The following is a 22731-nucleotide window of genomic DNA, read 5'->3' as shown; positions in this document are numbered from 1 at the left end:
TCTCTTAATTATGTTTGGGGGATTACCGTATGTCCTTCATTTATGATTGCTAAATCCTTCGGTCAGTAGATCCAATTGAAGATGTGGATCACCTCTGTATTACAAACGTTGGGAATTTGATTATGTGATCCAATCCGTTTTGTCATTCATGAATGAAGGGATTTTGTAACGTTTGTATAACAGTGTGTGATGTCATGTAGCAAAATTTTATTTTTGGACGTTTTTAAGAAAAAAAATTGGGAATTATCCGAAAAACATTTTTATATTACTTTTTTTCATTTAATTTTCAGTTGATATTACTATATTTTATTTAATTTTCGGTGGATATTACTATTTTTTTAATTAATTTTCAGTGTATAATATTACTATTTTTTCATTCAATTTTCACTTGATATTACTATTTTTTATTCAATTTTCTGTTGATATTACTATTTTATTTATTACATTTTCACAGTGACTTGGGAAAAAATATTTAATGTGCCCATAAGTGATTAACTAGTGTTCATAATAAGTGCTTAACCTGAAGTGTTTGTCTTGGACATAACCTCAATTACATACCCATACCTGTTGGTGTTATAGAGAACGGAATGCCGTTGAAGAAATACATGCGTGCCCCGGTGGAGGAGGTACCCAGTATCAAGGGCAAGCTCGCCTTCTTCGAGAAACAGGGCAGAGGTAACGCCTGACAAGTGAACTGTCCCCCCCTTTTCGAGGAGCACCTGTTTTTTTTTTTTTTTTTTTTTTTAGTTTGATGTTGCTGTGTCTTGTTGGCAACGTTTATCTTTTTAACCTTTTAAAGCAATTCCCTCCATGTGGAAATTGGTAGTGTTTCAGAAGTCGTAGTATTTAGTTTTAAGATTAGATACTATAGTCAATTCTTTTTAGTGAGGCAGATTTGCCCCGACTCGAAGCATTCCCCTTTTATCTCGGAAAAGTATCCTGGTCGCTGATTGGTTGGACAAGATAATTCTAACCAATCAGATAGCAGGAAACTTTTCCGAGCTAAAAGGGCACCGCTGCGAGTCGGTGCTAATGCGCCTCATTAAAAAAAATTGAGTAGAGTTTATAGAATAGTCACAGTGGATGTAAATAAATTAATTTAGTAATTATTTATGGAATTAATATTACCCTAATGAGGAGAGGAAATGTACTTTTACTTTAGAATATGGATGTAACAGTTAGAAAAATGTTTAGGATAGAAAACGAGAACCATTACCAGTTTTCTTGGAGTTTGAATTTTAAAGAAAGTAATTGGATCATGTATTTTAAATGCACGACATTGTCGCTTTAAATTTTCCACTTATGGCTGTAAAGTTATTTCTCTGTTGGTAATTACCTTATATAAAATGTTGTGCAGGTATTGGTAAGTTTAAATGTATAAAATCTAGTAATGGTTAGATTACGGTTCTACTGAAAATGACTGATAAACCGTACAAATAAGTTTGAGAGATGGTAGCTCACTGACAGGAAATATATCATCATAATCCTGTTGTGTCGAGGAAATAACTTGAAATAGAAGTTTTTCTCTATTGAGGTTTTGTTTTCTCTTTCGTGGACCCATTGGTTTTATATAGCAATCCACCAACCCACTGATTGGCCCCCCTCTCGACAAATTGGCTTCCCAAAATTTTTCCCATTTCCTTTTTCTAAACACCAGCGATTCAATGGAAATCGGTTTTATTGGTAAATCCCACACCCAATTGGCACCCCCGAAATTCTAAAACCCAACATTTAAGCCCCGGAGGGAATGCTGGCCTCCGGGGAGACTATAGTCCATTTCTTTTAGTGATGCATATTTGCACCGACTCGTGGCGGTGCCCTTTTAGCTCGGAAAAGTTTCCGGATCGCTGATTGGTTGGACAAGATAATTCTAACCAATCAGCGATCAGGAAACTTTTCCGAGCTAAAAGGGCACCGCCGCGAGTCGGTGCAAATATGCATCGCTAAAAGAAATGGACTATAGTAAAAATATTTTCTATCAGCAAATGTTATTTATAGAACCGTAGTAAACCTGATGTACTTGAATGTTTAGTTTTACCCATTGTAGAAGAGGCTGCATTTGGATTGCATGTCTTAGATGTGGGTCTATGATTACTGCATTTGTTGGATACGCTTGTGATGTGATCAAACTGATAACTGAATGGCATTTTATTTATATTTCAAATATATTTGAATCATAGGCTTGAATTATGAATGTCTTTTTTCAGTACTTCTTCGATACGGTCGTTTGTTCATATTTTGAAATAAGATTTGCATCTTTGTAGAGAATGCCTTCCATTACTGTGTATGGTAGAATGTTCCCTCTTTGATAAAATTCTAATATAGTTTGCTTATATGTTTCAAGCTTGAATACATAGGTATAACGTTTGCATTTTCAGTGACAGGTACATTATTTCTGTCCGCTGACAAAGTTGGAGAATAATGTTGTAATTTGCAAAAAAAAAAAAATGTAAATTCTATGGTGGTTTGTCTCCACTTTTAAGTATTTTTTTTTATATTTTAATGCTTGTCCATTTATTATTTCCTTTGATGTTAGTTTATGCATTTTAGAAATAATTGCTGGCATGGTCATTAGGAATATCGGAATAATTTCGTATGCATTTGAACTAGCCGTGCTAGTTACTTAGTTCATAAAAGCATATTTACACATAAGTATATTTGTGATTACTAGCATTTTGTTCTTTGCCAAAAATAGAGATTATGTATTTAATCATTATTCTCACGTGCATTGTAGATTTACAGTGATATTCTTTCCTTTATTTTCATATCAAATGATATTTAGTGATCTCTTATTTGATCTTAGCTATAGTCCATTTCTTTTAGCGATGCAGATTTGCACCGACTCGCAGCGGTGCCCTTTTAGCTCGGAAAAGTTTCCTGATCGCTGATTGGTTGGACGAGATAATTCTAACCAATCAGCGATCAAGAAAATTTTCCGAGCTAAAAGGGCACCGCTGCGAGTCTGTGCAAATCTGCCTCGATAAAAGAAATGGACTATCGTCTATTCACATTTTTTTAAAGGACAGTTTCAAGGTTTGAGGGTTTTTAATAGACTAGCGGACAGGTATTTGAAATGTTGAGAGATTCAACACATTATATTATTTGTATATTATTTGTCTTGAAGTCCCATCGAAAAAAATAAAAATATGACTAACTTGTGCTTTTGTTTCGACAGAGGTTGTCTACGGCGCCATGATCCCCGAACCAGACTACAGCGATGATGAGAGTGAGATAAAGTCCACCAACATGGTCGCCAGAAACAACAAAGTTAATTCGTAAGTTTTTTCTCGATTGTCGTCGTAGTCGTAATTTAACTAGTAGAAATCTTACTTATTGAAAGGTATTCTTAGTTTAAGCAGTTTGCCGGACTTTAAATGTTGCGTATCTGCTAAACTTGACTGACTATAGTCAATTCTTTTTATTGAGGCAGATTTGCACCGACTCACAGGGGTGCCCTTTTAGCTCAGAAAAGTTTCCTGATCGCTGATTGGTTGGACAAGATAATTCTAACCAATCAGCGATCAGGAAACTTTTTCGAGCTAACAGGGCACCGCTGCGAGTCAGAGCAAATGTGCCTTATTAAAAAAAATGTGTATAGTCGGATGAACTTGTAAAACACTGTTATGTAGCGTATAATTGGATACTTTAAATTTATGTATCAAATATGTAAAATGCTCATAATTAAGAAAATTTAGCTATGATATGAGCAAAATAAATGCTCAGCTCATAAGAGCAGCAGAGACATATTTTGTCTGAAATTTTAATCCATCTTAAAAAAAACTCAGATTTTTAGAACTCGAAGTCGTTTTGCTGTAGGTCAGCTTTTGGTAAACTACATTAAAGCGGATTCAAATAGGATCACACTCTTTCAATTCGATAGAGATATGAGATAGTGAAAACAGGGCCAGATAAAAAAAAATATATATTTTTTTCCCTCCGATGTGGAATCGGATTTGTTTAAACTTGATGCAGAAGTGGGGTCATTATAGATGACTAAATTTTGATTTAATTATACTATAAATGTAGCAAGATGGTTTAGGTGAATAGTGGTGACCCCCCTGGACCTATTGTTATTCTTAGGATGAAAGCAATGAAGGAAAGTCAGTAGTGTTCATGTCAAGGTTAGTGAGATGGGTGGCTGACAATTCCATAATTGTTAAAATTTGTTCCAATGATTTTTATTGAGTATGAAATTTTAAAATCCCGAATTTTTAATTTATCATGTCTTTGGTTTGACATGAAAATAGTTTTGCTATAGATAAAGTTAACAATTTGTGTTATGTTGAGAAATTTAACATTATTTATTTGATTAAACATAAGTAAATCAACATTGTAAATTAAGGCTAGAAACATGAAGATTGTTACGATTTCTGTCATCTTCTCTCCACATCGTTTTAGCATTGTTTTATGTTTAAAAGTTTGGGAATCACGAATGTTGGTAATAACTGCAAAAAAAACCTGAAACGGTGTCTCCTTTCTCCGTTTTTGGCACTTTCTTGTTTTGCTGTAAAACTGTAAACATTCCCAAGATTTCCATCTCCATTTAGATTCTCTTCTGGAGATTTAGACACACTCGTTTTAACTGCAGTTGCATGTTGTTATGGCAGCTAAATTTTCTTAAAAACCAGCGATTATACATGCCCAATGTATTCACCTCCATTTTTAAGAAATGCCAAATTTTAAATGCCTAGATCTTTACTGGTTTGAAAGGTTTATCTATATAGAAGTGTAGGTTGCTTTAAAAGACTTTGCTGGAAATATTCACTTCAGTAGTTACCAGGTATTTTTATTTCATAATAGATTTCATTAAGATTGTCTATGATCTTCATTGCATTCCACTGTGTTGTCTTGCAATTGATTTATTTTTGAAGCTTGCCTGTTAATTTATCTGCAGAAGAATATTACGTATTATTTGTCACTGAAGACTAGTTATGCTAGTTAGGTTTTTTATTTTAGTTCTACCCTTGTAGATTTACAAATGGAAGCAGCTTATATATATATATTATATATATATATATATATATATATATATATATATATATATATAAAATTCCGATTTAGCATTGTATAGTTAATTCGCACCTCTCTACTTTTTTAAGTTTTTAAAATACTTGAGTTTAGTTAACCACTTCTCTTGAAGTATATTTATTTCCTTATTTCCTTTCCTAACTGGGCTATTTTCCCTGTTGTAGCCCTTGGGCTTATAGCATCTTGCTTTTCCAACTAAGGTTGTAGCTTAGCAAGTAATAATAATAATAATAAATAATAATAATAATAATTATCTGGTTTTCTTACGTTTGTATGTTGATGGTACAGTATAATTTATCAACATAATGATATTTCTCGAAACTAAGGAAAGAACACAAAAGAATATAGAGGAAAGTAATTATTCCCCTCCCTTTTAAAACAGTTACCCAAAATATTATGATAATCTATTTATAAGAGCCTGGATCACATGTAATTCTACTACACTAATGAACTCTAATTGTGAATGTTTTTCTTTGTCATGGCCAGACGTAAGTGATTTACAAAAATTCATGTATTGAAAAATTATAATTATCGACTAATAAAAAAATTACAGATAACCATTACTATATTTACAATACTAAGCCTTACATTTGGCAAAATTTCATAATAAGAAACCCATATAACCTTGCTGAATAAAAACACCATTAGGACCTGCTTTAAATACAGCTTAACTAGACCATTGAAATAAATATCTTGACTGGATATTCCAAAGGTTTAGTTCCTTCAAAATGAATAAAATAGATAAAATTTAGCAAATTAAATCGTTTTGTTAGAGCTTTACTAATTGGAATAGCTAAAACTGATGAGCATTTAAAATTTACAAAACCTTTCATAATGTCAATTTTAGTGTACTATGAACTTGGTCATGAGGGTTAGCCATTAAGTAAGCTTGTGGAAAAGGTATTTTTGCCTTTCTCAGACATGTTAATATCCTTTCTATATTATCATCAGCAAAGTGTCAGATACGATAATGTCCATTCCATATTGTCCTTTCTTAGCATTTGTACATCAGCTCATCCTTATATGGTGTTAAACAACACGTGAAATCAATTCTTCAGATTCTCTCAATGCTGTTTAGAATGGCACACTCTTCTTTAACTCAGATTAGGTCTAGGCCTTCATCTATCCTCATTTCTATGATTTCCTAGGCCTTCCTATATGTCCTCGTCTTGCCACTTACATACTGTACTTGCTGCTCTTGTGATAAAGATCACATCTCGTCCATACAGCTTCCTTTGGCCTTTTATTTTTCTTTATAGTTTCATGGCCACATCTCGTCATCAATTCATTCTTAAGCCTTCTGTACCCCAACCATGAATCTTATTATATTAAGGTCACCCTTGATCCAAATTTCCTAATTTTCTATGTCAGAGCTCATGCTTCTTTTACATAAAATAGTGCAGACCATATGTATCCATCATAGGTCTTTGCTGTCTTAATTATCATTAGTTGAATAGTATTTCATCCATGCTGCAGCCGCTTTCACTTCCCGTCCTCCCACCTGCCTCGCAATCCAGTCTCTCATTTGCAACAGAGTTGTTCTATCTTCACTAAGACCTGTCGTCTATTGCAGCAGGGGTCTTGTATCTCCTCTCGCCTCATTTGCTTTTGTTAAACATTTGGACAGTAAAATCTCTTTCAAATGTAGATTCTGTAATCCGAAGCACCTCTTGTGTAACCATTTGTTATATTTGGTACACAGTTAAGATTTGCCCCACCTTTCTCACATCAAATGCATAGCCACTTTCGTGAATGTATTTTCACCTTTTTTAACTTTCCAGTACAATAGCTTAATCTTGTTTGTCAATTTTCCGTGGTTTCCTTTAGCAGCTTCTTTTTGTGTATGCTGACTTTGTCCTTTCATTTCCATTCTACTATTTCACCATATTAAACATGTCTACCTCCTATCCCCAAGAGTCTGTGGTAAGGACTTGGTCATTTACTTGAAAGATGTTCCTTCCCGTAGGCCCTCGCCCTGGACTTTTGCAACTTCCTCAATTACTGTGGAAAACTGCAAAGGGTTCAGCATTGATTCTTGATGGATGAAAAATTGATATAAAACTTGTTCAGCACGCTTACCACAGTTTTCTCTTAATCCAGTATCACAGAAGAGTAACATTAACTTGTCTTTCTGGTATCCTTTGCCATTTTAATGGCCGTTTAATTATTACCTTATTGCTGTCATTCCAATATTCACTAAAATGTAAAATGTGTCTTCTTATTACCATATTTAAACAGCCCTTTTACTTGTTTTTGTAATGGCTGCCGCAACTTTACTAGGAGTTTCTTTTACTTGAATCTGTTTCGGTATTCCAAGAATCCTGCCCCTTGATGTAACACACAAGTAGATTTAAAATTGTGATAATTTTTAAGTTTAAGCTCATACCTGTTGCAGACTTATTGCTTTAACTGCATCTTAATTTTCTGTAATATTCATAAGAGCAGCGATAGTAAAGCTCTGTATCTATACCAGCCACCTTTCATTCACGAAAGGAGTACTGTATTTGAGAAGTTCCATTGTGAAATATTCAGGTGTTTCTTTATCCCTTGTAGGATTGCTTAAAATAGCAAAACTTTTCTATGAAGGTGAATTTTTAAATGAGGATCAGGTAAGATAAGATTGTAGACTGTAAAAACTGAGACTGTATTTCTTGATAATTAGATTAAGGAGTGTGACTGTGCCCCATTAGAACAATGCTATTATGGGGTCACTTCAAACTTTGATCTACATTTTTGTCTCAACCAATTTCTTTCGTTTAAAAAGCATTTGAATGAATTTTATGTTAAGAAAGAAAAAGGAAATTTTGGCTTTCTAAGAAAGAAAAAGGAAATTTTGGCTTTCTTTTATTTATTTTATCATTGTAAAGAAGACAATTTCAGTTGGGACTTTTTCATGTTAGTTTTTTTTTTTATTTTCAAAATGATTTTTCAGAATTTAGGCAATAAAATTCCCTGTCTTTTCATGAGAAAACAGACTTCAAATTATTTTTGTAGGGATATATTGAATAGACATTTGCATGTACAAGTATGGGCTTTTATGGGTAATTTTCCTCACCACATTATGCATCTTTCAGCATTATTATAACACAAATTGTAAATATACAAAGCCTATACTGTACAAAGAAATAAGAACATTGTGATGCCAACTCTATTTGTGACTGCCTAATCGAATATAAGAAAAGTGAAATCTTGTTCTTCCTGGTTCCTGGTTCCTTATTGTTCACCCCGCAAAGTAAGTTTGCGGGCACTCTATCTCTTTATAGATAGGTGCAAAGCTTCTAAGCTTATTCTTATTATTGTTATTAAGTTTATATCACCTGTGCATTAAATAAATTAATATCATAATGAGGTTCTCTATCTTTACTTTTATTCCCTTCTACTTTGAAATTGGATAGGATAACACCTTGCTATCATCAGTTTTGGCAACCTGTTGTGGTAATCAGTTTGGGCTTCCTAAACTCTTCTTTTATATTCATTGCCCTATCTATAAATGCAGCCAGATCTCTGCTAGGATTTTTCAGCATACCTAAACTTATTTCTACATTCTTTAGCTGTTCTAACTTTGGGCATAAAAATAAATGTTCGGTGGTGTCTTCTTCCTCTTTGCATAAATCACACAAATTGTCATCATATTTTCCCCTGAAATTTGCTTTTAAGTTGAGCATATTTAATCTTGCTTTCATCACAAGGGATGCCTTATCCAGATACATTTCTCTGATATAAGGTAGGAAATCATAGAAAATGGTAGAAATACGGTGTAAGGGATACAAAGATAAATAGCTCTCCTTGGAATTTTTGAAGAAAAAGTAAATAAATACGTACATAACCAGATCAGAAAATGGCTCCATACAGAAATGGGCACGTTTTTCCGAATATTCTACAAGGACTTTTAAGCAATAAAACATTGTTTTCATCTAAAATAAAATATATTTGAGACATGATTAAGTTCTCTTAGGAAAATAAGCAATAATCTGAATTTAAAAAATTCCAACCAAAGGTCGTGAGTAACACTCTTACATTATCTGGAAGTATTATAGCATAACTCTCTCATTCCCACCCCCCCCCCCCCTTTTTAGAACCCAGGCCTTAGTGCCTTGTGGCCCAAATTCAGAAATCCAACTCAATCACCCACTTAAGAATAATTGAACCTATCTGTGTGTATTGCATTGTCAACTTTTTGGCTTGAAAGCTTAATTTAGAACTTGAAGTATAGCTGGGGACTTTAGTTTATTGAATAATGGATACATTGTATTATAACCCATACAGGTACAGTACTGTATTACCCACCTGAAAGTGCAAATTGGGGGTGTTGTTAACTACAACAGTTTTGTATGATTAGTTCAAATAAGCTAAACTTGAAACTGATTTAAAAGGTAATCTTATCTATGAAACCTACTTGTTAAATTCAAACCTTGAACAGTTACCAAATTGGATGCAGTTTATATCATCATTAATATTACCAGCTAAGCTACAACTGTCCTCAGAAAAGCAGGATGCTATAAGCCCAAGGGCTCCAATAGGGAAAAAGAGCCCAGTAAGGAAAGGAAATAAACAAACTACAAGAGAAGTAATGAACAATCAAAATAAAATGTTTCAAGAACAGTAACAACATTAAAATAAAACTTTCATATATAAACTAAAAAATGGAAAACAAGAGGAAGAGAAATGAGATAGAAGTGTGCCTGTGTACCCTCAAGCAAGAGAACTCTACCCCAAGACAATGGAAGACAATGGTGCAGAAGCTATGGCATTACCCAAGTCTACAGAACATTTGTTTAATTTTGGAATGTCCTTAGAAGAGCTGCTTACAATGGCTAAAGTCTCTTCTACCCTAACCAAAAGGAAAACAGCCACTGAACAATTACAGTGCAGTAGTTAACCCCTTGAGTGAAGAAGAATTGTTTGGTAATCTCGGTGTTATCAGGTGTATGAGGACAAAGGAGAATGTGGAAAGAATAGGGCAAACTATTAGGTATATGTGTAGGCAAAGGAAAAATGAGCCATAACCAGTGAGGGGTATCTAATGTAGTACTTGGTTATTACCGTAGGTGTATATGGGTTTTGTATACCTACTGACAGTCATCATTTATTCATTTAAATTTATTACACTGGTTTCAGAATATTTTTAGTGAGTTTTGAGTACTGGGTATTCAGGAGTGCATTATTAAAAAATAGGCTTAATTTTACTTGTACAGGTATACATAATAAATTATACAGCATAGTAGTGTACTGTGTACAGGCAATCAAAGTACAGTACATCGTACTGTATTTTGAGGAAATTCTTGTGATTTTAATTCTTAATAGGTTTGATGACATGATTGAATACCATCTGTATTGCTTTCTGTATGGGCATTATTGCTAATAGTGACAGTTTCAGTATTATGAGGTTGGGAATGAGAAATAATCACTAACCAATCCCATGACAAGATTGGGTAATGGGTTAATTATTTTGGAGAAATAGTTAATTTTTACATGAGGAAATAACCTTCTATAAGGACATTTTATTGTAAATTATCTTTTTGTTATATTTCTTTCAGAACCAACAGTGATAAAGAACAGCAGAAACCTCCTCCACAGACTAATTCTAATGGGAGATTAGATGATAAGGGCCTCATTATGCCAAAGAAGCTAATCAACCCTTGTATGGAGTCATCGGAAAAGAAGAACCTTCACAGAGAACTCATGTTTAATCAAAAAATGTAAGTGACCTACACCTTTTTAATATTTATTAATATTAATTACAAGGTTTTGCTGTTTTCACTAGTTGTATAAAATTGAATCAGTCACCTAATTACATTTGTCATAATAAAGTATTTTCCTTCATGCATTTTGATATTGTCATGAAAGTTTATAACCCATTTTTTCAGGGGTGTTAAGGTTCTGAATCAAAAGACAGAATTGCAAAAGGCAATGGAAAAACATAATGATAAAAAGATTCTCAAAGAGCAAGAAAAGGAAAAGAAGTCTCAGTTAACACCTTTCCAAAAAGCCCTTGATGAACGAGCACAGAAGATTGAACAGGTTAGTGAAAAGTTGGTTTTATTAAAATTTTGGCCAAATTTTTTTCTATAACTCTGCGAAGTTATTTTATTACCAAGGGGTTACTAAATAAAACATTGTATTCCCTAATTTTATGCATACTTTGAAGTTTGTCCTATTGACAATATCTGATGTTTTTTTTTTTCAGAGTAGATTAACTATTCTAAATTAAGATATCATTTTATATATATCATGCAGTCATTTAATTTGTAACTTTTATCCCGTAATTAAATAGTCATACTCAACAGTAGTAGTTACATTTCATATTACAGTACACATGAAAAATTGACAAAAAATATTCTAAATTTTACGAAATAATGGCCACTTGCGATGTTGTTTTAATTTTCTAAAGGAGAAAACTGACAAATGTCATATGATGAAGATAAACTTGGTATAAAGGGTCTATTTGACAGATTGTACTACAATAATCAAAACAGGTAGATAGCAACTTCAACATTACAGTTATGCTCGCGTCTTTATGTACAGTAGTAGTTGTATAGTGTCTTAGAAGTGGATATGTTATTCCTAGTTTGATATTAACTATGCAGTTCAAGGACCTGTACTAATGAACTGGAAATTACAATGTACAAGTTAATAAGTGTAGGATGGAAAGAATAAATACATTCGTAATTTTTTTCTTTGTTTGCAATTAGTACTAGAGTTTACAGTATCATGAATTACATCAACCGTGCAAGGTTTGAAAATTATGCTAAGACTTATTCAGGGGATTGAATTGGTGTAGCCTCTTCATACGCATAAGCTGATACTGCCAGTTCTCTTTTCAAATCGGATTTTTCCTTTTGCATTGTGACAGGAAAAGCCTTTTTCCATTGTTTTCTATTTTGAATAATTTTTGCTTGAATTCCCATTTGGGTAAAGTCTTTGTCATTGCCATTTTTTCTTAAATATCAAGGCTTCCCTATTTTCATATCAATGTATTTTAATTTTTGAGATCTCCAACTATTATCCCGCTGCTGGTCAATACAATCTTAACTTTATTTGAAATATGATCATCCTACTACATCCCAGTCATGATTCTTATTCTGTACTGACAAATTTTCAAAAGAAACTTTGTCTTTTTTGTCATGCCTTATGTCTTGGCTGCATAGAATAGTATAGGCAATATGTACATCACAAATTTTTGTCGTTTACATCACACATTTTTGTTGTTTACTAATGGGATATTAGTCCCATTGTGTCTCCAAGGTAACAATTTTTTTTTTACCTCTTAATAGAGGGCCCCTTATGCCATAATATTGTGCTACTACTTCCCTACTTCCTCTCCCCTATTCATGTTAAACATTTGGGTTTTAGAAATCCTTCATACACTTATATTTTATACCCTAAATAACAGAGATGTACATTTCTTTATATGGTGCTGTAACTAACAGAAATACTCCTTATACTAAAGCCTCATAGGCAGTCTTTGCTTATTGGGAAGGTAGCATTGTCAGTGCATCACATGTAGAACACAGTAGGATTAACTACGGTATTGGGTCTTTGCAGCATCACTTCAGCCTCTAGATCTGCTCTTTTTATAACCTTTACTCTACCTCCATTTCAACTTGCTGTCCAACTTTTTTAGCTATCAATTCATAGTGAAATTATTGGATTCTCCACCCCCCCCCCTTCAATCAATATGAAATTATTGGATTCTCCACCCCCCCCCCTCAATCAATATTTTTCACCACTTGGTAGAAGCATTAGTTAATTAAATGTACAGTAATTAAGGGAGTTAAGGGAGTAGTAAAAAATAGAGGGTTGGGCATGAATATAAAGAGAGTTCTTTATGAGAAAGTGATTGTACCAACTGTGATGTATGGATCGGAGCTGTGGGGAATGAAAGTGATGGAGAGACAGAAATTGAATGTCTTTGTGATGAAGTCTCTAAGGAGTATGGCTGGTGTATCTCGAGTAGATAGGGTTAGGAGCGAAGTAGTGAGAGTGAGAACGGGTGTAAGAAATGAGTTAGCAGCTAGAGTGGATATGAATGTGTTGAGGTGGTTTGGCCATGTTGAGAGAATGGAAAACGGCTGTCTGCTAAAGAAGGTGCTGAATGCAAGAGTTGATGGGAGAATTACAAGAGGAAGGCCAAGGTTTGGGTGGATAGATGGAGTGAAGGAAGCTCTGGGTGATAGGAGGATAGATGTGAGAGAGGCAAGAGAGCGTGCTAGAAATAGGAATGAATGGCGAGCAATTGTGACGCAGTGCCGGTAGGCCCTGCTGCTTCCTCCGGTGCCTTGGATGACCGCGGAGGTAGCAGCAGTAGGGGATTCAGCGTTATGAAGCTTCATCTGTGGTGGATAACGGGGGAGGGTGGGCTGTGGCACCCTAGCAATACCCTCCGAACTCGGTTGAGTCCCTTGTCAGGCTGGGAGGAGCGTAGAGAGGAGAGGTCCCCTTTTTTGTTTCATTTGTTTGATGTCGGCTACCCCCCAAAATTGGGGAAGTGCCTTGGTATATGTATGTTCAGTAATTTCTTCTGCAACTGGGTATAATTGGTTTCTTAGTGGTTCAATGTAAATTGTATTAAATTCAAGATATCTATTTTAAACTAGAAAGTTTTGTACAGTATTCTATTTTATTCTGCTTTATATTCTAATTTATCTCCCTTCCTGCTTCCTTTCTTTAATTTTACTGCCCAGCCTCTTTCAACTCCCAAGTTCATAAATGCAATCCAATAAACACAGTTTACAGTAATAATACCTGTACAGTAGTCTGGTTGTCGTCCTTTTCCTACAGTAATGTAAAATTTTGTAACTCCATTTGGTGATGACCTTTAGTACCACAAAATCCTTGTGACTCGCTTGAAACAAAATTTGTAAGCTGGAATCAAGAGGAATAAGATGAACGATTTGATAAGAGAACTATAATTAAAGAGAAAATATTTACTGTAATCCTGAGAAGACGCCACCCTTTTTCTGGTCATAGTTAAATGATCTTTCACAAAATCTTAAACTAATGCTGTAGAAACCAGGCAAAACTGATCTAGTAGAACAATAGCCTCCTGGATAGTACAGTAGTAATGTGTTAGCCCTACCTTCGCGCTGGCAGTAGATCGATCCCAACCTGGGACAGAGTTTAAGCTCTACTGGGGAGATTACTGCTATGGTTGTTCACCACAAAGGGGAGAGTTTAGGCTTGCCCGGCTGAATTTTTGGTATGCTCTCTTTATATGATGCTGGAACAGAAACCATACATGTTTAACCTTTTTCTGCCAGTCCTGACCCTGTCAAGTTTCTTTATAATTCATTTAAAAAAACTGGTTCTGCACTTTTGATCATGGTGTTGCCAGTGATTCTGCCTTGAGAAATTAGCACTTAATTTTAAAAGATGACTCTGGAATGATAAATGTTTTCTCCATCACCATTTCCAATGTTGAAAATGCCTATTTGGTCCTATGTTATTTAAGTAGCAGGACAACATAAAAGAAGGATAAATGGCCAGATTAAAGAACATAACTTGTACTATCCACACAATCTAACAGCCCTAAACATTGCATCATTTAGAAAACTACTGGTGCAGCTAGCTGAAGAGCTCTAGTGCAGGATATCAGAGAAGGTGCATTAGAGGCTAAGTCAGCTTATTGGATTCACTCTGCTCTTCAATTTCATCAAAAGTAGAGAAAGTAGCATGTCAAGCCGCAGCCAGCAAGAATTTGATCAACTACTAGATCATAGAGGTAGTGGTTGGTATACTTGAGAACCTAATGATTGGCTCTTCCTTAGAAGATGGAAAGACTTCCAAGTAATAAATGTGATGAAATTGTCTGCCATATTACCAGAAATATGAGAACTTAAGAAAAAAAAATCTTTAATGTAAAAGGCTGCTTTCTTGAGTCATAATGGGAGGATTATGCTATTGCCATCTCAAGTCAGATTGACCGAGTCCTTATTTCTGTCATTTTTTTGAGAATTGCTATCCAATTAGAGAATTCCTTGGGAGTCCAGTGTGCCATGAATGCCACAGTGAATAAGGGGTAAATATGGACGATAGTATCTAAAGAACTGGTTTTTGGCCAAGAACAGCTTTATTGGAACAGAGCTTGGAGGTGAATCCAAATAGTGAGTTTTCAGTTAGTTATGGTTACACCAAGTAAAACCCAGTTTGAGTTAAGAGAAGGGGAGAGAGAAGAACAAGGGGATTTTAATATCTTGGACAAATCGTAAGTGTGAACACCAAATAACTATGGTCCCAACCAGACATGGACTCGGACCAGACATGATCCGAGTCCAACTAACTATTCCAGCTTAAAATCTCTTCCGATTCAACTTTTTTGGGTGGGTGTTACGCCCCAACGGGATGCTGGGCAGTGGTAGTAGAGACTGTGTGCATTAAATGGATTTTCTCTTGTGCCAAGTGTTAATTTGACTTGGGCTGCTGGCCTTCCTCCCTCTCTCACCTCAACCAGAGGTACAACAAGAGACTGAAAGGCGCATTTCTTCCCGCAAATCCACAAAAAACTCCGCTATTGCTGGAATAGTGGCATTGTGTGGAGAGATACCCCTTCCACGACACCAACCACAGAAGACTTTTCACTTTGCCTGGTAGACTGCTGCGGATGAGTTTCGCAGATGTCCAGACATCCTGACCGCAACTTATTATGAAAATCCTCTCTCAGAGAGGAGATGCTGGATAGTCTCCAGGCGTGAAGTCATAGCGAAGCTACGGCTTTGTGGAAGATGTTGGCATGTGGTTGCTTGAGCAGATTGTGCCGTGGAGGGAGTTCTCTCGGTAGCTCCGTTAGGAGTTGCAGAAGGTCTGGGAACCATACCGCGTGATGCTACAGCGGAGCTATAAGGGTCATTGAAAGATTGACCGATGTTCTGGTCTTGTTGAGCACCCTCCTCATCAGACAGAACAGGGGAAAGGCGTAAACGTTGATGTTGTCCCACCGTTGTTGGAAAGCATCTTGCCAGAGAGCCTTGGGGTCTGGGACTGGGGAGCAGTACAGCGGGAGCCTGAAGTTCAGGGCTGTTGCGAACAGATCCACAGTCGGAGAACCCCACAAAGTCAGGACTTTGTTGGCTACTAGATGATCCAAAGACCACTCGGTACTCACTATCTGAGACGCTCTGCTCAGATTGTCGGCGAGCACATTCCTTTTGCCTGGAATGAAGCGTGCCGATAGCAGTATTGAGTGGATTTCGGCCCATCTCAGTAACTCTACTGCTAGATGGGATAGCTGCTGCTAAAAAGTACCTCCTTGTTTGTTGATGTAAGCCACTACTGTGGTGTTGTCGCTCATCACCACCACAGAGTGACCCGCCAGGTATTGTTGGAACTGTTGAAGGGCCAGGAAGACGGCCTTCATCTCTAAGAGATTTATATGGAGATACTTTTCTGACTCTGACCACAGGCCTGAGGTTGTGTGGTGCAGTACGTGGGCCCCCCACTCTCTCTTTGAAGTGTCCGAAAACAGCATCAAATCCGGAGGGAGGACGAGAAGATCCACTCCTCTCCGTAGGTTCTCGTTTGCCACCCACCACCGGAAGTCCGTCAGTTCCGCAGTTCCCATAGGGATCAGGATGTCCGGGGAATCGTAACCTTGATTCCACCGGGACTTGAGTTGCCACTGGAGGGATCTCATCCTGAGGCGACCGTTGGGAACTAGACGAGCCAATGATGAAAGGTGACTGAGGAGACATAACCACGATTGGGCTGGAAGTTCTTCTCGTCTGAGAAAAGGGCTTGCGACCTTCCTCAGCCTTGCTATCCTGTCATCTGATGGGAAAGCTTTGTGGAGAATGGTGTCTATAACCATGCCTAGATATACCAGTCTTTGAGTGGGAAGCAGTGAGGACTTCTCGAGATTTACCAGTATCCCAGATCCTGGCAAAGTCTCAGAAGTTTGTCCCGGTGTTGAAGCAGGGATGACACCGAGTCTGCTAGGATTAGCCAGTCGTCCAGATAACGAAGGAGACGGATGCAAATCCTGTGTGCCCACGAAGATATTAGGGTGAACACTCTGGTGAAAACCTGTGGTGCTGTGGAGAGACCGAAGCACAGCACCTTGAACTGGTACTCTTTGTTGTCTAGGCTGAATCTTAAGTACTTCCTTGAAGACGGATGGACTGGGATCTGGAAGTACGCTTCCTTTAGATCCAGTGTACACATGAAGTCTTGCGGTCTCACTGCTAGTCTGCCGTCTGCATGCTGAACGGAGTTTGTTTGACAAACTTGCTCAGAGCTGAGAGGTCAATGACTGGTCTCCAGCATCTAGACGCCTTCTTTACAAGAAAGAGTCGACTGAAGAAGCCTGGAGACCCGTCGAGGACCTCTTGGAGAGCTCCCTTCTTCAACAGGGTCTGGACTTCTGCCCGAAGGGCTTGCCGATCCCATGGCTAAGGAGCTCAATGACACTGGATTCGTCGTCAGAGGAGGTAGAGATGTTGTGAACGGGACGCGATATCCCTGACTGATTACGGAAATTGTCCAGGAATCGGCCCCAAGTTGCTGCCACCTGTCTGAGCAACTTTGTAGGCATCCCCCCACTGGTGGACATGCAGGGGGACTGCCAATCCTAGTGTTTGCGGCCTCGGCTGCTCCCTCTAGGATTCTTACCTCCCCTGGAGGACTTTTTGACTTTCCTATCCTTGACAGGAAAGGGCTTAGACACCACTGTTTTCGCTGCTGTCAATGGTTTTGCGGTCTTAGTCGAACGGGACTGCTGGGGAGCTGGAGGCTTATAGGGCTTAGATGTCAGAGCCCTATGAAGGAGTGAGTCTTGGTGCTACTTCCTCCACCTTTCAGCGGCCTGTTTCACGTCCTTAGGCTCAAACAGGATCGTTCCTTCTATAGAAGAATGCCTGAGCCTATTGATCTCGGTGCTAGGGACCTTCTGATGGAATCTCTCAGCCACCGCATCCCGACGTTTCAGGATGGTGTTTGCCCACAAGTTCGAGACTTGGTGGGTCAGAAACTTGATCGTGCGAGTGCCTGAGAGAAGGAACGTCTCCACAGCTTTCCTGGTACGTTCTTTGGAAAAATCCTCAGAGCGTATCAGGATACCTAAGGTCCCTAACCAGATGTCCAGCCACGAAGTCGCTTGCATAGCACACTTCGCCACCTTCTCCTGGTTAAGGATCTAGGTTGCCGAGAACGAGACCTGCGGGTTGGAGAGTCTCTCAAGAGGGATTCCTCTGGTAAGCTCTTCCAACGAATGGTGGAGAGGAAGACCTAAACAAGGCTCCTCCAAGATCTCAAAGTACCTACTCTGCTGTACGCGAGGAGGTGGGAGGAGCTTGTTGCCGTCCCTGGAACGGTTGGAGGTGGACAACTCGGAGAGCTGAACAGCGATCTTGTCCCTGGTATTCTTAACCCCCTGAGACCAGGGCAGAACTGCACTGGCCTTAGATTGTTTCTGAGTACTGAATATGCGGTCCAAGACCGCATATTCTTGCTGTTCTCCTCCTGACGTCGGATTTGCAGCGAAGTTTTCTGTCCCCAAAGGCTCTTCTTGGGGAGAGTCGCGGACGTTCTCCCAGTGACTAGTTGGTTCCGTCCTTGGTCTTGTAGAGGACTTTGGTAAAGTCTTCGAGTCCTTCGACTCCTTCCTGGGAAGGATGTAGGACTCCAACAGGGAAGATGGCAAGCTCTTTCTAGACCCCACTTGGGAAGACTTCTCAGCGCGGGGCGGGGTTTCCCTCATTGATGCAATGGGGTAAAGTCTCACCTCATGTGATTCCCCTGAGGACGGGAAATACTCGTCCGACAGGAAAGGACAGAAAGTCTGGGGGAGTGAAGGAGCCTGCCTCGAAGGTTTACGTGGAGTCAACTTGGCCCTTGGAGAAGCTACCGCATCCGGAACTCCTCTTTTTCTCTTTTTCTCTTCAGATGGGTAGAGACAGCCAAGGATCTGTGCCCTAATTCAGAGAAAACAGGCTTGAATGCCTGTGTAACAGCTCTGATTAGTGCACCGAACCAAGGTTGTCGGCTGACAGACGCGCTGTCAGACACCCCCTCCGAAGGGACAGGGATCGAGGGATCCCTGGGAGGAGTTCCCAAAGGTGGGTTCGCCTGAAAAAGAATAGGGATCCTGGACCCCTCTGGATGTTTCCCCTCCACCGCAATACGCGCTGTTATGTGTTTGCGGGGAGGAGAATGCGGCGATGGTGACCTTGCCGTGCGTTGTCCAGCAGGGTATTGAAGCTCGCGCGATGGAGAATACCAGGGGTCGTGCGCGGGAGACTGATGGCGCACAGGAGCGCGCGCGGGAGACTGTGGGTGTATAGGTGAGCGCGCGGGAGAATATTCACAGGCGCATGGGAGCGGAGGATCAGAGCGTTGAACTCGCGGGCGCAAGCTCACGCACCCTTGAAGAAGCCGTAGGGCGAGCGTGCAGGAGAGATACCCCTGGCGCGTAGATGAAGTCTGTGTCGCTCGTGGGGGCGCATCAGGATAGTGGCGCGCAACTGCAGGAGAGGATGGGCGAGGGCGCGCGCGTATCGTTGTGGACGCGTGCAGGGGTCTGCGCGCTGGAGAAAGCTGGCGCGTAGGCGAGCGCTGGCGCGTTGGCGAGCGCTGGCGCGTTGGCGAGCGCTGGCGCGTTGGCGAGCGCTGGCGCGTTGGCGAGCGCTGGGGCGTGGAAGAAGTTAGAATAGACTTTCCCACAGCGGCCACATCCGAAGATCGTGGGCGCTCAGGAGAGATGACTGCTGTCTGAGGGCGCTGGAGCGCGGGAGAGCGCTGGCACGCAGGGGATTACTGACGCGCAGGGGAGCGCTGGCGCGCAGGAGAGCGCTGGCGCGCAGGAGAGCGCTGGCGCGCAGGTGAGGGATGGCTCATGGCTGGGTGTGGGCACACTTGCTCAGGCAAAGCCTGGCGCGCAGGAGAACGTGGGCGTGTATGCTCTGCTTTGCTGACATAGCGCGTGAGGGAAGTATGCGCGCGTACACCCTTAATGCCTTGTATTAGGGTTAGATGATGCCTGACGAGCATGAAGGTCAGGTTTCGTCGGCGCGTAGCACGCATCAGCACTCAGGAATGGTGACGGCAGGTCTGACGGGTGGAAGGTCGACGTGTCCTTTGAAAGGACGACCTTCCACCGAAGAGAATCGCGAACGATCCCTGAGAGGTCCAGGACCAAAGCAGGAACAGTCGGTGATCGCTGTCGAGGCTCCTCTACGGGGGACTGCAACGAAGATGTAGAGCCAAAGAGGCGTCTCCTCACCGCAGGTGAAGGAAGGCCTCTCTGGCGAAGAGGAAGGCGAGCCTTGCGACGAATGCGCCCTCTAGGGGCCATGGGATCAGCAAGCTGACCTTCGGCAGTCCTCCGAAGAGGAGTCTCTGTAAGTGAACTGAAACACCAGTAGGAGAGACTGTTGGACTTAGTTTCTCCCTCGTTGGTCAAACAGGAACGGGAGAAACTAAGCCTACAGCTACTGTGCGGTGTGAAGAGGTAGAGGTAGTAGGAGATACCGCATTGGATACCTCTGACACCACAACGTCGACAATCGACAGAGGATCAACCTCTGTCGGAGGCGGGGATTGCTGGACAGCAGCACCCAATCGGATGTAATGCTTCCTTGGAGGGCGAACCCTCGAGCCCCAAGGAAGACCAAAGCTGAAAAAGATGGGTTAGAGACAAATCCTCCCCCGGGGGGAGAGGTGGAGCTGCCTCGCTAGGGGAGGCAACCCCATCTCTCTAACCCCGAGTTCGGGAAACAGAACCACGGTCTACACTACCACTCGACAGTCTCTCGAAAGAGACCAACCGAGTGGGAGGTTCAGATGAGGTTTGAGCAACGGAAGAAGAGGTCTTGGGTTTTTCTCCTTTCAAAGAAACCTTCGAAGGAGAAATATCCCGTTTGGACTTCTTCTTCCGTCGCCGTGAAAACCTCTCCCACTGGGAGGTAAAAAAAAGCATTAATGGCTGCCAAGAGCAGCGAGGATGACAGCGGATACGTCCGACTACCATCCGAGCCGAGAGCAAAGTGAGTTCAAGCACAGGTGTGTGTAAGGGGGGGGGTAGCAAGCTACCCTCCCCTACCCCCGCTAACTAGCGGTGTGGGTAGTAAACCCTCGTTAAATTTTAATGGCTTGTCATTTCAGCTATGCCGAAAGTAATACCCCTATTAAATAGCGTGGTTTGTATTTGTTACGGAACAATTTCAACTTAGGTTATTACTTCATTGACATTGGCTCGAGTCTGCATTCAATTTTGGTATCCCTCACACAGATGATTTATTGACTTTTATGAAATGTTTGTATATTAAGAAACATGTTTTCTCTCTTGTGTAGCATAATGCAAATAAGGTAATGATGATAATACTGACTTACTGTACTTTTCAACAGATGGAGAAATCAGAGAGTAAAGAAGCTGAAAAGGTCCCTTCTTCTGAATTTGAAAAAATTCACGCTAAAGTTAGAGCCAAGATGGAAGTTCAGTAAAGCAAAGTTCCGTTTCCTTAAGGGGAAAAAGTGCGTGTGGAAGTGGACTTACTTGGACTCCCATAACTTCAACTCGAGAGTATTCTTCCAGACACCGAGTCTAATCAGACAGACAATAATCCTGTAAGGAGTCATTTTTCATTAAGTTTAGTCTTAAAAGGCTCCAAAATTGAGATGTTTAGTTTGTTAATGCATTACCGACCAGAGAGCTTTCACTCTAGAGTTTCTTTTATATAAATGAATATATATATATATAAATCACCCATTGTACAGATTTCACCAATTTCATCACGCCTTGCCTGTAGCCTGGTTTCTAGACCACTTTGTAATAATGCCTGGCATTCATTCCCATCTCACAAAATCTTTCATTTAAGTAGCAACACAGGGATTCTCTTATTATCATGTGGCAAGAGCAATAGCATTATGCCCTCAAGAAATTGAAAGCACAATTAGCATCTAATAATCAAAATGCACTCTGTCCATTTAATTCATTTGTGCTCCATAAATCGACAAAAAATAATTTTGTTGCACATTTTTCTCAGGATAGAGAGCATAAATTTACAAACCAGTGTGGTTGATTTCCGATGGAATCCAAGAATAGTAACATGAAAATGGAGGTATGGTATTTATTTGAACATTAAGTCAGATTGTCTGTGTTCATTATCTGTAGATTCTTTGCAGATATACCTTAATACAGTACTAACCTTTAAATGTCTTTCTTTTCTAAGTACAGTAATAAACATTTCTGTTACAGAGAATCTTTTCTTCTTATATCATTGTTAGTTTTAAGAATGTACAAGTGTAGAAATAAAGTAAGATTTAAACCGATTGTTTATATTCATATCCTTGAAACTTATGAGCGTTACTACGTTGCTTCCCACTATTTAGATGTGAACATAGGGAATCCCATGCATATCACCTAACCATAACCTATTTACTGCAGGTGGATGAGATCTCTATCCATAAAGGGAATTTTTGGGCTCGGTCATGTCGTCCTGATAGAAGGTTCCTTTAGGTAGGTAGCTTTCTAAGGGATATTTGCTACGGTGATACTCCCAGAGAATTAACCATAGGTCTCCAGAATTCTAACTCCTGGCGCGAGTATCCTTAATATATCTTTAAGGATATTGCATAAAATCGAGGGATGTATTTTTTGATATGACACATAGCAATCTTCACCCCGAATAGATTTAACTCTTTGAGGGGAAGAGTGGTGAACGAAACGAAAGGGAAGCCGTTATCAAGGTACCCGGTGGACTCCCTCCCTGTACT

General features: G+C 39.6%; 1 protein-coding gene across 1 annotated transcript in view; it reads left to right on the top strand.

Annotated features, from left to right (window-relative positions):
• LOC137634436 (uncharacterized) overlaps window positions 1-22287 on the top strand; it is a 429001-nt gene extending 406714 nt beyond the window's left edge. The window contains exons 5-8 of the mRNA XM_068366834.1: window positions 3176-3275; window positions 10566-10727; window positions 10896-11049; window positions 21364-22287. Of these exons, the coding sequence (XP_068222935.1) occupies window positions 3176-3275; window positions 10566-10727; window positions 10896-11049; window positions 21364-21459 (512 nt within the window). The 3' untranslated portion in view covers window positions 21460-22287. The remainder of the gene's footprint in view (window positions 1-3175; window positions 3276-10565; window positions 10728-10895; window positions 11050-21363) is intronic.
• The last annotated feature ends 444 nt before the right edge of the window (window positions 22288-22731 follow it).

Source organism: Palaemon carinicauda, chromosome 44 (assembly GCF_036898095.1).
Source record: "Palaemon carinicauda isolate YSFRI2023 chromosome 44, ASM3689809v2, whole genome shotgun sequence".
Classification (NCBI taxonomy): domain Eukaryota; kingdom Metazoa; phylum Arthropoda; class Malacostraca; order Decapoda; family Palaemonidae; genus Palaemon; species Palaemon carinicauda.
Note: the sequence above shows the minus strand (reverse complement) of the source record. Positions and strands in the feature narration are given on the sequence as shown.